The sequence below is a fragment of the Lepidochelys kempii genome, chromosome 12 (genome assembly GCF_965140285.1).
Source record: "Lepidochelys kempii isolate rLepKem1 chromosome 12, rLepKem1.hap1, whole genome shotgun sequence".
Taxonomy (NCBI): Eukaryota; Metazoa; Chordata; order Testudines; family Cheloniidae; genus Lepidochelys; species Lepidochelys kempii.
Genome location: NC_136391.1, coordinates 23,553,833 through 23,567,484, shown reverse-complemented (window position 1 = coordinate 23,567,484; position 13,652 = coordinate 23,553,833). Strand labels below are relative to the sequence as shown.

The 13,652-nt window shown below is 40.0% G+C and overlaps 1 protein-coding gene across 1 annotated transcript in view; it reads right to left on the bottom strand.

The window, feature by feature from the left end:
* The window catches only part of TDRD12 (tudor domain containing 12), a 133,263-nt gene that overhangs the window by 104,602 nt on the left and 15,009 nt on the right, over positions 1 to 13,652 (bottom strand). The window contains exons 7-11 of the mRNA XM_073307859.2: positions 11,274 to 11,329; positions 7,889 to 7,974; positions 5,727 to 5,925; positions 3,760 to 3,839; positions 759 to 835 (exon numbers count right to left, since the gene is read on the bottom strand). Of these exons, the coding sequence (XP_073163960.2) occupies positions 759 to 835; positions 3,760 to 3,839; positions 5,727 to 5,925; positions 7,889 to 7,974; positions 11,274 to 11,329 (498 nt within the window). The remainder of the gene's footprint in view (positions 1 to 758; positions 836 to 3,759; positions 3,840 to 5,726; positions 5,926 to 7,888; positions 7,975 to 11,273; positions 11,330 to 13,652) is intronic.

Sequence of the window (13,652 nt, the reverse complement as noted above, 5' to 3'; positions counted from 1 at the left end):
ATTTCAAATGTCTAGCATGTATGCAAAGACTTTAAATTCCCTTTAAAAAGCTGAAGAAATTCACAAGAAAACAGAAATTGTTGTTACTAATAAATCAAGACGTTCAGAATTTAATACTTGCCTTTGACCTATAACAATCAGTTAAGGGAACCACCACTCAAATCTCAATAGCTAATTTCTGAAGATACAGAAAACTAAATCCAACTTAATCCAAGAAAAAGGGGGTCTGAAATTTCAAAAAGGGAAACAACCGACCGAGTCTGGCTTCAACTGCCAAATTCACTCACTTAGCAAGTGCATGAAAAGAAAGCTACGTATTTAAAAGGAAAAAGGAATAAGGGGGAAAATATACTTCACGGAGCCATTTTTTGCATTCTGTCTAAATTTTGCATTTATCTCCTTTAGTTGTTTTCTAATTATGTTTTCATTTAATGCACTAGAATAAAAGTTATGGCATGAATTTAGAGAGATACAAAAACAGTTACAAAAGACTTAAAATTCATCTAACATAGAAGAGACATGCCAATACTTACACTTAGTTCATATTTGACTACCTAAACTGTATCCAATTCTCTGTTTAAATGTAACCACTAGTTTTACTCCAAATATGAACCACCACCATCAACAAATCCCCCCAAAAGCTAAGTTCTCTTTTAATGGCCTCAAAAAATTGGCTGAAAACACTTTGGGATTTTGTATTATTGTTACATACAAAAACTGTAAACACAAAAAACCACACAATAATACCTGAACCATACCTGTTTACCTGCACAGTAGGCTGCACAGAAATATTTATATTTTCTTTAAAAGACAAACCCACAGTTGCTCTGACAGTCTAACAAAAGAAGACAAAAATAGATAAATACACTGTCACTGCCCTGAGAAGCATTTTAGAAAATCATTATTCCATGTGAAATATTACACATGATAAAATTTGTTTTGTTTCTCATGCAAGACCACCACCACTTCCAGCTAAAAAAACAAAAGCTGCAATTCACCAATAACGGCCAGAGTAAGACAAGACTAAGTTAATTTCACATTTTTGAAAAAACAGAACAGAACAAAAAATAGATAAAAGGCAACAGAAATAGATAATTTTTGTTTCAGAATTGAGAGAAAATGCAAACAGATTAATAATTCATGCCAACATTATCAGAACACTGAAGATATTTTAAAAAATTAGACATTCAGACTATTGCAGATAAAAAGGCTTAAACACTAAATAAATCCAGAAATTAATCAGTTACCATACCAACACCAACCTTACAAGGACATACTCACCCAAAATATAGGCTGCTTCACAAAATGGGATGCCTGTCCTCAAATCCCCTGAGTATTTTTGTGGCTTTAAAATCAAATTCTCCTATTTTTTTAAAAGTATTTTCCCATGATACTGTGTGAAAGATCCACACAAAAGAACAAGGGAAACAGACTGACTATATCAGGGGTCTCAAACACGCGACCCGCGGGGCTATTTTCTGTGCCCCCCCCCAGCACTTACCTAGAGCAGCTCTGGCCTGGCATACACCGGGGGCAAGGCAGGCTCCCTGCCTGCCTGTCCTGCCCCCGCGCCGCTTTGGGAAGCGGCCGAAACCTGGGGGTGGGAGGGCATAGGGGTCTGTTTGTTGCCCTTGCTTCCAGGCACCACCCCCATAGCTCCCATTGGCCGCGGGGAACGGGGAACCATTGCCAATGGGAGCTTCGGGGGTGGTACCTGGAGGAGCGGCCAGGGCAACACGCACAGCCCTCTGCCCCCACTCCCCCAGGTTTCGGCTGCTTCCCGGAGCGGCGTGAGGGCAGGGCAGGCAGGCAGGCAGCCTGCCCTGCCCCCCGTGGGCGCCATGCTGAAGCCCATCCCCCGAACCCCTCCTGCAGCCGAACCCCCTGCCTTGAGCCCCCTGCCGCACCCTGCGATCCGACCCCCTGCCGCACCCCTCACCCACCCCACACCTCAACTCCCTGCCCTGAGCCCCTGCCACACCCTGCACACCTCCTGCACCTCAACTCCCTGCCCTGAGCCCCTGCCACACCCCGCACACCACCTGTATCCCCTAGGGGCAGGGAGGGGGCAGAGTTGGGGTGGGGATTTCAGGGAAAGGGTTGGAATGGGGGCAGGGATGGGGTGGGAAGAGGCAGGGCCTCATGGAAGGGCTGGAATGGGGGTGGGGCTGGGGGGGGTTTCAGTGATGCAGCCCTTGGGCCGATGTACTAGTCCTCATGTGGCCCTCATGGTCATTTGAATTTGAGACCCCTGGACTATATAAAGAAACAGTGAAACTGACTACGCATGAAGTGTTGTAATATGCTACCTGGCGAGGTAGCAAGTAAAAGTTTTTCTGACAGAAATAAAATTAGTGTCCTTTTAACTCTGTTCCTTACCCCTGACTGCCATTTCACATCAAATTTTCACATGTGAGCTACAACTTCATGGCTGCAAATGCAACAGAGAAACAGACTGTATGTGTACATACAAATAGAAGTTCAAGTGACAGAGTCTATGAGCCTAGAGACCCCCTCTCTTGACAAGTGTGTATCAGCTGAAGATTCAAGGAGCAAGCCCTCCAAGAAGTCTGATTTGGGAAAAATTTGAATGTTGGTTTGAGATACAATTATTCAAGCTACTGCTAAATATTAATGTATTAGGTGCTGTACTCTTCACTGTGTTACATTAATGAAAATATTGAACGATTTGTATAATGGAATGGAGAAATATGCTTATAAAATTTGCAGATGACACCAAGCTGCAAGAGGATGCAAACACTTTGGAGGATAGGATCAGAATTCAAAACAAACTTAAATTGGAGAAAGGCTCTGAATTCAATAAGAGAAAATTCAATAAAGACAAGTACAAAGTACTTCATTTAAGAAGGAAAAATCAAATGCATAATTATAAAATGGGAAATAACTGGTTAGGTAGTAGTACTACTGAAAAGGATCTAGATGTTACAGTAGATCACAAATTGAATATGAGTCAACAATGTGAGGCAGCTGCGAAAAAGGCTAATATTCTGGGGGGTATTAACAAGAGTCATATGTAAGATCAGGGAGGTAACTGTCCTGCTCTACTCAGCACTGGTGAGGCTTCAGCTGGAAAACAGTGTATAATTCTGGGTGCCACACTTTATGAAAGCTATGGACAAATTGGAGAGTCCAGAGGAAAGCAACAAAAAGTAAAAGGTTTAGAATACCTGACCTATAAGGAAATGTTAAGAATACTAGGCATGTTTACTCTTGAGAAAAGACGACTGAGAAGGGCCTGATGACTATCTTCAGATATGTTAAGGGAAGCTACAAAGGGGACAGTGATCATTTGTTCTCCATGCCCACTGAAGATAGGAGAAGTAGTAATCGGTTCAATCTGCAGCAAAGGAGATTTAGGTTAAATAGTAGGAAAAAATTTCTAATTAACTAGAGCAGTAGTTAAGCTCTGGAAAAGGCTTCCAAGGGAGGTTGTGGAATCCCCATCATTGGAGGCATTTTAAAAACAGGTTGGACTAACACCTGTCAGGGATGGTCTCAGTTTACTTGGTGCTGTCAACAGAGCAAGAGACTGGACATGATGACTACTCAAGGTCCTTTACAGACTTACATTTCTATGATTTTATGTAATTTATCTGGCACAGTTTTAATTTAGTACTAATATAAGCAACTGCAGAGGAAATAAATGAACTTTACATTAAAGAGTACTTCTGAACATCAACACATTTTATGCAAGTTTTAATTTCAAGTCATGTTCGAAAGATGGTATGCAATACTTACAGACTCAGTTTTTCCATTAAGAGCAGGTGCAGCAATTTTTCTGCATGTCTTTTCAAGAAAAGAATTAGAAGGATCATCACCTAGAGGATGCGTATGATTATACTTTACAACCACAACTGTAGCTACTATAATAGTTCTCAAAAATGTACTTTTGTTTTTATTATTAAATATCACCATATGTATATGAAACCATACATGGTCTATAACAGAGCTATAAAGCTATAAAGAAACTTAGAAAAAAGAACAAAAAGTTTCCTAAATAACTGTATAAAATCTTAAGACATTTAGCTACTTTTATGAAGAGCGGGCATACTTCTAAAGCTTGTATAGTATCCACAGAGCAGTGCATGCACTTAAAAATTTGGGTCACTATGTCTGCACTGCAATTAAAAACCTGAGGCTGGCCCATGCCAGATTACTTGGGCTCACTGGGCTCAAGCTAAGGGGCTGTTTAATTGCCGTGTAGACATCCGGGCTTGGGCTGCAGCCCAAGCTTTAGGACCCTCCTACCTCACAGAGTCCTACAGCTTGGGCTCCATTCCAAGCCCAAATCTCTTTGTCGCAATTAAACTGCCCCCTAGCCTGAGCCCCATGAGCCCAAGTCAGCTGGCATGGGCCAGCTGCAGGTTTTTAATTGTAGTGTAGACATACCCTAGAGCATGGATCAGCAACCTTCGGCACACAGCTCCGAGACATTTTGTTTACGTTGACCATCTGCAGGCATGGCCCCCTGCAACTCCCAGTGGCTGCAGTTCGCCATTCCCAGCCAATGGGAGTTGCGGGAGGCAGCAGCCAGCACGTCCCTGCAGCCTGCACCACTTCCCACAGCACCCATTGGCCAGGAACAGCGAACAGCAGCCACTGTGAGCTGCAGGGGGCCTTGCCCGAAGACGGTCAATGTAAACAAAACATCTTATGGCCTGCCAGAGGATTACTCTGATGGACCACGTGCCGAAGGTTGCCAACCCCTGCTCTCGAGGGTCTGATATTTACAAAGCTGATCTCCCACAGCTCCCCTTTACTTAAACTGGCAATAGTAGAAGCAGAAATCAACATTGCAACTGTGAATAAGAGATGAGGTAAGACATAAAAATGGCCATACTGGATCAGACCAATGGTACATCTAAGCCCAGATGCTTTAGAGGAAATGGAGAACAAGGCAATTTATCGATGCATCCCCTGTCATCCAGTCCCAGTTTCTGGCACCAATAGGCCATGAAGGGCCTTTAAAGTGAAGACAAGAAGGTTCACGCAAAAAGCTGAGAGTGATGAAGAGTTGCAAGAAACAGAAGCACAGGACAGAATTATAGAACAGTTTGATAGTTTCAGAAGAGCAGAGAGAAGAAAGAATGAACATATGATATAATTCAGCAAGGTCCCAGGATTTCTTCCTCCAAAGGCAATGAGTGGAACTAGTAACAAAGACAAGGGGAGAGACAGCAAAGGCTGGAAACTGGTAAGGCAGACAGAGAAACGGGACAGAAAGAAAAAGCTGGAGCTGGAAGAACAGGTAGTGTTGAAGATAGTTATCCAAGGATATTTTGTTATGTAAACTTTGTGTATTATCAAGCTTGCACATTATTTTAAGCAGATGGCCCTGCACGTATTTCATATAACATTCTATTACTTGTGCTCCTGAAAATTCTACAGTGTCTTTGGACTGTAGACATATATAGCCTATAAAGAGACTTGAACACCTCACATTATACTAGAAATACAAACTGCCTATTTCCTGATCTCAGGAACAAGATCCAGCAAACTTTTAAAACTAGAAGACTGCTACTATTTCACTAGAATTAACAAGGGGACTGAGACGTTGTGTTCAGATTAAAAGAGTGGCTTTTGGAATAGAAATTATGTCACCCAGTGCAACCAACACACAATTTATGTCAATATAGTATAGAGTTAACTCCTTTTTTTGGAAACTATACTGGGCTTCAGAAGGAGTAAGTATACATTGTACTCACCTGTTGCAAGATTACTGTGTACCTTCCCCTGCATTAACATTGGCCAAAGAGCAAGTGCAGGATTGATCACTTTCTCTGGAGAAGACTTCAGACTTAATGAGGACCATGGCTTTTGGCTTTTGGCAAAATTAACTGTGTTTTCTTTAGTCATCACATAATGAGCAAAGTTCTTTGCAACAAGATCATCATTAACACATACCTACAAAACAACACATTTCCTAAACGTGAAGTACAAAAAGGTAATCAATTGAAAATTCACAATCTATATTTGGAATATAGTTAAAGATTTGCATGCCACAGCATAGCAATGAAAATGAGCAAAAGTCTATTTGTGGACATTTTCAGCAGAATATCCTTTTAACAGCAAAACAAAAAGGGAAATTCACTTCTAGTAGTTAGCATGTTGGCACTGTGTTCTCCTCTGCAGTTCTACTCTGAAAAGTGACTTTGCAAAAATAACATTATGGGGTTCCATGCTTACTGTCACTCACTAAATTATGCAGCGAATGTGCTCAGTCAACATACAATGGTTTTCTTCTGTGAGCCCTGAAAGCTCATTGTGACTGGAAAGTCAACCTGATTTCTTTCCTTTTCATACATCATTAAGAGTAATGGCAGGCCAAATTATGTCTTCAGCTACAGCTGTGCAACCCTGTTGTCTTCAAATGTCATCACCCGTGACTACCACATCCTCCACTGGCTTCAATGATATTGCTCAGATATAACTGATTGGAAATTAGCAAGCAATTATCTGGAAGTGCATAAGAGGGAATGTAATCCAGCTCATTCATTCAGCTTTACCTTGGTAACAAAAATAGTAAAAATATATTTTGTCACTAATGTAAGCAAATATTATGATTAATACATGCAAGAATATGCAAACTAAGGAGCAGAACCACACTAAGGAGAATCTGCCAAAGAGCCAATTCACCTTTCTTGTCACATAGAGGGATACTGTTGCAAAGCAGTGGACTTAAATTAAGCCACAAACTTGCAGTATGTTAACAGGTTAACAGTCTAAAATAAGTGAAAACACACAGCATGGAAAGTACTGAAGGCCAACATCTTCCAACATGGGTACCTAATTCAGATACTGACATTCATATTTAGACACCTAAACAGCAGCAGACTGATTCTGTCAGGCACTGACAACTCAATTCCCACTGAAGTTAATGAGAGAAATATTCTCAGCTAGGTAAACTCTTCTCTGAGCATATGTTCTTTGCTGTTCTTGGGAATTTTTTTTTTTTTTTTAAGAAGCTGGAGTTTCAGATAGTTTATTGAGTAGCACAACAGGAATGAACAGAATTTTGGATTCCTTCTAAATTGCTGTCCTTGAACTGCCAAATGTCCACATTAAGAAAATCATGCACTCCAATTATAAATGACAAGAATCATTTAAAAAAAACAAAAACAAAAAAACAAACAAAAAACAGCACTAAAGGCAGCACAAAAGGCACCTAAAAAAAAGTTAATTTCTAAAAAATGGGCAAATAGAGAGCCAAGGTTTTATTTTAGAAGAACCTGTTTGGCCTCCCCAAAAGATATCACATTGAAACACTTTGTGTATATCAATCACACAATTACAATTTTCCCTCCTGCAGTCTGTTTCAGCAGCAGCTCCATGACCTATCAAGCCAGGTCAGAAACTATGCAGTCTGATTCATAAAGGGGCACATCCTCATTTGAACAATTATTTAAAAGTTAAGTATTCCCTTCCCCGTTCCCCCCATCCCACACACACACAAAACCACAAAGGGGCTACATGTTCAAAACTATTCCATGCAAAACTGTAAGTGTTTTTCCCCAGTTAGCCATTTTTGGCACAACTGATAAACAAAATATTTCTTACAGTCCTGAAAAATCCACTTTTTTCACACTCCTATAAATTAAAAGTGGCTGAAGGATTTTTGCACGGGAAGAATGAAACACTTTTCAGGGAGCTATGAGCACCAGGGACTTAAAATAAAAGCCCCATTAAATCCTTAATTTTCGCTTTTACAATAACTGACAGAGGTTAATATTACTGTAGCTCATCCAGAATTAAATACACTCGATTCTCAATAAATTGATCACATACTAATGTGACCACAGTGACTTGCAAAATATTGTGCGAGCATAGATCTGCAGGTAGACAGATTTGTAAATGTAAGATACTCTACCTTTTCATCTTTTATTGTTACGTAAAGATAAACATCAAAAATGTCATCTTCTATTGCACATAACTTCGCCTCAATCTGGGTGGTTCCTAAGTGTAATAAAACAGAAGCACCAAAAAACATTAAAGAATGAAAAATGTTTAATACCTAACTAATTCCCCACCATAGATTTCTTCCAATGTTTTCATTGCTTCTTTCTGCACTAGGTCAAAAGGATTAACGCAGTTTCATTAAGACGTACACAATAGGTGTATTTAAAGACAAAGCACTGCCATATCATAGCAGAATCAAAAACTTCAACTGATACCTAACTACAGCCATGTTTTTGCAATATATTAATTGGTTTCATACTAGTTCTGTAAACTGAAGCTAATTAGAAATATATCCACGTATCCAAATAAGATAACTGATGGATCACAATCTGTACTACAAAGTTTGAAACAGAAATTTTAGTCCCTCAAGGCAAATCTCAATGTAACCTTAAAAATGGAGTCACAGCTGACGTCTCTATTATACACACAACCATCTTCCCACAAGGATGCTGTTGCATGTAATTTACTTCCTTTCAGAGCCTGAATAACTTCAGAGTGGTCTTCGCCCAATGCTGTGTATCAAATATAACTAATCCATGATTTATACTAGGGTTGTGAAACTTAAAAAAAATTGCCATGAATCGTGCAATTTAAAAAATTAATAGTGATTAATTGCACTGTTAAAGAATAATAGAATACCATTTATTTAATTAGTTTTGGATGTTTTCTACATTTTCAAATATTTTTATTTCAGTTACAACACAGAATACAAAGTATACAGTGCTCACTTTATTTTATTACAAATATTTGCACAGTAAAAAACAAAATAAATAGTTTTTTCAATTCACTTAATTCAATAATGTAGTGCAATCTCTTTATCATGAAAGTTGAACTTACAAATGTATAATTATGGGGAAAAAAACTGCACTCAAAAATAAAAAAAAATGTAAAATTTTAGAGCCTGCATGTCCACTCTGTCTTACTTCTTGTTCATCCAATCGCTCAAACAAGTTTGTTTACATTTGCAGGACATAAATGCTGTCCACTTCTTGTTTACAATGTTACCTGAAAGTGACAACAGGTGTTTGCATGGCACAGTTGTAGTTGGCATCGCAAGGTATTTACGTGCCAGATGCGCTAAAGATTCATACATCCCTTCATGCTTCAACCACCCTTCCAGAAGACGTGTCCATGCCGATGACGGGTTCTGCTTGATAACGATCCAAAGTAGTGCGGAGCGATGCATATTCATTTTCATCGTCTTAGTCAGATGCCACCAGCAGAAGGCTGATTTTCTTTTTCGGTGGTTTGGGTTCTGTAGCTTCCACATCAGAGTGTTGCTCCTTTAAGATTCCTGAAAGTATGCTCCACACATCATCCCTCTCAGATTTTGGAAGGCACTTCAGATTCTTAAATCTTGGGTCGAGTGCTATAGCTATTTTTAGAAATCTCACATTGGTACCTTCTTTGCGTTTGCCAAATCTGCATTTAAAGTGTTCTTAAAATGAAAAACGTGCTGAGTCATCATCCGAGACTGCTATAACATGAACTATATGGCAGAATGAGGATAAAACAGAGCACGAGACATACAATTCTCCCCCAAGGAGTGCAGTCACAAATTTAATTTAGGCATTTTTTTAAACGAGCGTCATCAGCATGGAACCATGTCCTCTGGAATGGTGGCCAAAGCATTAAGGGGCATACGAATGTTTAGCATATCTGGCACGTAAATTCCTTGCAAGGCCAGCTAAGAAAGTGCCATGTGAACACCTGTTCTCACTTTCAGGTGGCACTGTAAATACAAAGCAGGCAGCATTATCTCCTGTAAATGTAAACAAACTTGTTTGTCTTAGCGACTGGCTGAACAAGAAGTAGGACTGAGTAGACTTGTAGGATCTAAAGTTTTAGATTGTTTTGGTTTTTTCAGTGCAATTATGTAACAAAAAAAATCTACATTTGTAAGTTGCACTTTTATGATCAAGAGTGCATTATGGTACTCGTATGAGGTGAATTGAAAAACACTATTTCTTCATTTTTACAGTGCAAATAGTCATAATAAAAAAATATAAAAGTGAGCATTGTACACTTTATATTCTGTGTTGTAATTGAAATCAATATATTTGAAAATGTAGAAAAGCATCCAAAATTTAATAATTTCAATTGGTATTCTATTGTTTAACAGTGCAATTAATCACGATTTATTTTTTTAAACGCGATTCTTTTTTTGAGTTAATCGCATGAGTTAACTGCGATTAATCGACAGCCCTAATTTATACTAGCAGATCTCAAAATCTCCACTGATAGGCTTTGGAGCGTTTTAGACATTTATTATTGCCCTTTTCTGGCACATCAATTACTAGGTTTGTATTATTTCCAGTGACAGACGGGGGATACATCTGTGTCACACTGTGAACACCATTTTGGACTGTAACCTTCACTTTGCATTGTAATTTCCACATTGGGTCATGACATGACACCAAGGTGGTGCAAAAAACCAGTCTAATCCTGACAAGGTCAGCATAGTTTGGTCAATGTGCGCTCATGCTATGGTGTGGAACACCCTAGCAGAGGGTTAACAAGACAACTGTGAAGGGCCATCAACTCTGTCTCTCAACTACCAGCCTATCCATGAGTTCAAAAAAGGCTTCAGCTCCTCAGCCAGGAGCACAGGGGCAAGTTTAAAAAGATGGCTGCATTGCTAAGAAAGAGGCCACCCACCACCACATGCAAGCAGACCACGATATACAAAGGGAAGACCAACAGGGCTGCAAGGCCTAAGGACACAGACCAGACTTCAGGACTTTCAGTAAGGATATGAGACTGGGGGACGACATTCAGGACTGTCTTAAGTTTCCAGAGATCTGTAACTCATGTGCTTTCTTAAGTGTCTGTTTTAAGAATTTGCTTGGCTAAACGTGTGTTCCTTGCCTTCCAGTCACATTGTCCCTGAAGGGATTAACTGAGAAACCAGAGCTCCCATAGACAGCTGGACTCTAGGGATATGTACCTAAGTGGCTGGGAGCTTATGAGGGCTGTGGCACTGGTTCTGGGATCTAAGGCAGCCAGACTAAGAGGTCCTACTTCGCAAGAAGGGGGCTGACACGAGCATCATACCCAGGAGTATGCCTGAGGCTCCTACAGCTAGGAACAGCAATCAATCACTAACCAGACCCAGCAGAGCTTAGAAGCATGCAGAACCCAGGATTAGTGTCCTTTTACAACAGGCTGATGCCCAACTAGAGAGGCGGACTGGACAAGATTGTAACACTTCCTATAACAAGTTAACCAGCTGTTCGTTTTGATTTCTCTTGTGTCATTTCAACAACATTCTTAGTTGTAACTGTATTTTTCTTTACCTATTAGAAGGTTTTGAAAGTACTGAATAGCAGCACTGTCCCATCTCTTTGCAGGTCTAGAAAGATATAAACAAGATCAATTATCTCTCTGTAGCATAAAACAAGTGATTTTTCACACATCACTATTTTATATGGTAGTACACTTGAATGAAATTATGAAAAATATTTTAACAGCTAAATCAATTATAGCATACTACCAAGGATGGCAGTTGAAGCACCATCACTGGAAAAAACAAAGAACAGATTAGATACAATATAATAGGAATACTTTAAGTTTACTACTCTGTGCATGAGTTCAGTCTAGTTGATCACAGCTACATTTTCCAGCTCTGCCATCAAGAGGAATTGCACATTACTGATTTAGAACTGCTGAACACAATTCTGTCCCTTGATTGTATATTAGTAAAAGACAAAAACACGTTGGTCTATACCCTCAAAGAAAGTGAAGGAAAGTTAGTCTCCAAAAAATAGAACAGACAATTAAATTGTAAGAGCACATTAATTACTTTAAATAAAACAAAAATTAAGCTATTGTGAAATAATGTTTAACAAGTATGACAAAAGTTTCCCACAGAGTTCACAATTTAATGTAACATGAATCCTTGTTAAAATATTTAAGGGTCCAAAAAAATAAAAAAGCACACCATTTAATAGCTCCTTATTTAAGTCATGAATGTCTTACCACCTCCCACTTCCTATACAGAAGGCCCATTGTAACACCTGATACACATAGAATGTAACTTAAGTTACTGTGACAGGGTCGGGCCAGATGGCTATAGGAGAGTAATAAAAGGCAGATATATTAGCCCCAGGCTAAGTAGGTCCCTTTTCCCTGGGTAAGATAACAGGGAAGGTTCCAGAAAAATCAGGAACCTTCTGGAGACAATTAAGACAGACAGGCTGATTAGAACACCTACAGCCAATCAAGAAGCTGCTAGAATCAATTAAGGCAGACTAATCAGGGCACCTGGGTTTTAAAAAGGAGCTCACTTCAGTTTGTGGTGTGCATGTGAGGAGCTGGGAGCAAGAGACACTAGGAGCTGAGAGTGAGAATGCGGACTGTTGGAGGACTGAGGTGTACAAGCATTATCAGACACCAGGAGGAAGGTCCTATGGGGAGGATAAAGAACGTGTTGGGAGGCGGCCATGGGGAAGTAGCCCAGGGAGTTGTAGCTGTCACACAGCTGTTCGAGGAGGCACTCTAGACAGATGCATTCCACAGGGCCCTGGGCTGGAACCCGGAGTAGAAGGCGGGCCCGGGTTCCCCCCAAATCCTCCCAACTCCTGGTCAGAAACAGGAAGAGTCAACCTGGACTGTGGGTTCTGAAAAACAGCCAAACTGTGGGCTGCCGTGAAGCACCAAGGTGAGCAAATCCGCCAATAAGCACAAGACCCACCAAGGTCGAGGAGGAACTTTGTCACATTACATATATTCCCTCTTCTACACCAAACCAAATACTACAAAAAAAAAAGAAAGAATAAACCACTTGGATCAGCTTTGTGTTAGTACTTTATACCAAGTTGATTTCCTGCTCTCGATCATTTGCTAAGCAGGGACCTTAACATGTGCTACTGCAGTCATTCAGAGCTTTGGAAATATGACGCTGCCCACGGCCACTAGGAACTGAACTGTTTTTATTATTCAACAACCAGCTCTCTCTCACAAAGGAATCCTATCCAGTCCTTTACAACCAAAAAAAAAAACCCAGCAGCCATTGCAAGAGTGGTACAGAAATATAGGAATGACAAAATCCAACAGCAATCCCAAAGACCCTACTAAGGAGGGTGTTATAAATATAAAGGGAAGGGTAACCACCTTTTTGTATACAGTGCTATAAAATCCCTCCTGGCCAGAGGCAAAACCCTTTCACCTGCAAAGGGTTAAGAAGCTAAGATAACCTCACTGGCACCTGACCAAAATGACCAATGAGGAGACAAGATACTTTCAAAGCTGGAAGGGGGTGGGAGGGAACAAAGGGTTTGTTTGTCTGTGTGATGCTTTTGCCGGGAACAGATCAGGAATGCAGTCTCAGAACTTCTGTTAGTTAGTAAGTAAGTAATCTAGCTAGAAATGCGTTAGATTTCCTTTTGTTTAATAGCTGGTAAAATAAACTGTGCTGGATGGAATGTATATTCCTGTTTTTGTGTCTTTTTGTAACTTAAGGTTTTGCCTAGATGGATTCTCTATGTGTTGAATCTGATTACCCTGTAAGGTATTTACATTCCTGATTTTACAGAGGTGATTTTTTTCCTTTTCTTTAATTAAAATTCTTCTTTTCAGAACCTGATTGATTTTTCATTGTTCTTCAAATCCAAGGGTTTGGGTCCGTGTTCACCTGTACAAATTGGTGAGGATTTTTATCAAGCCTTCCCCAGGAA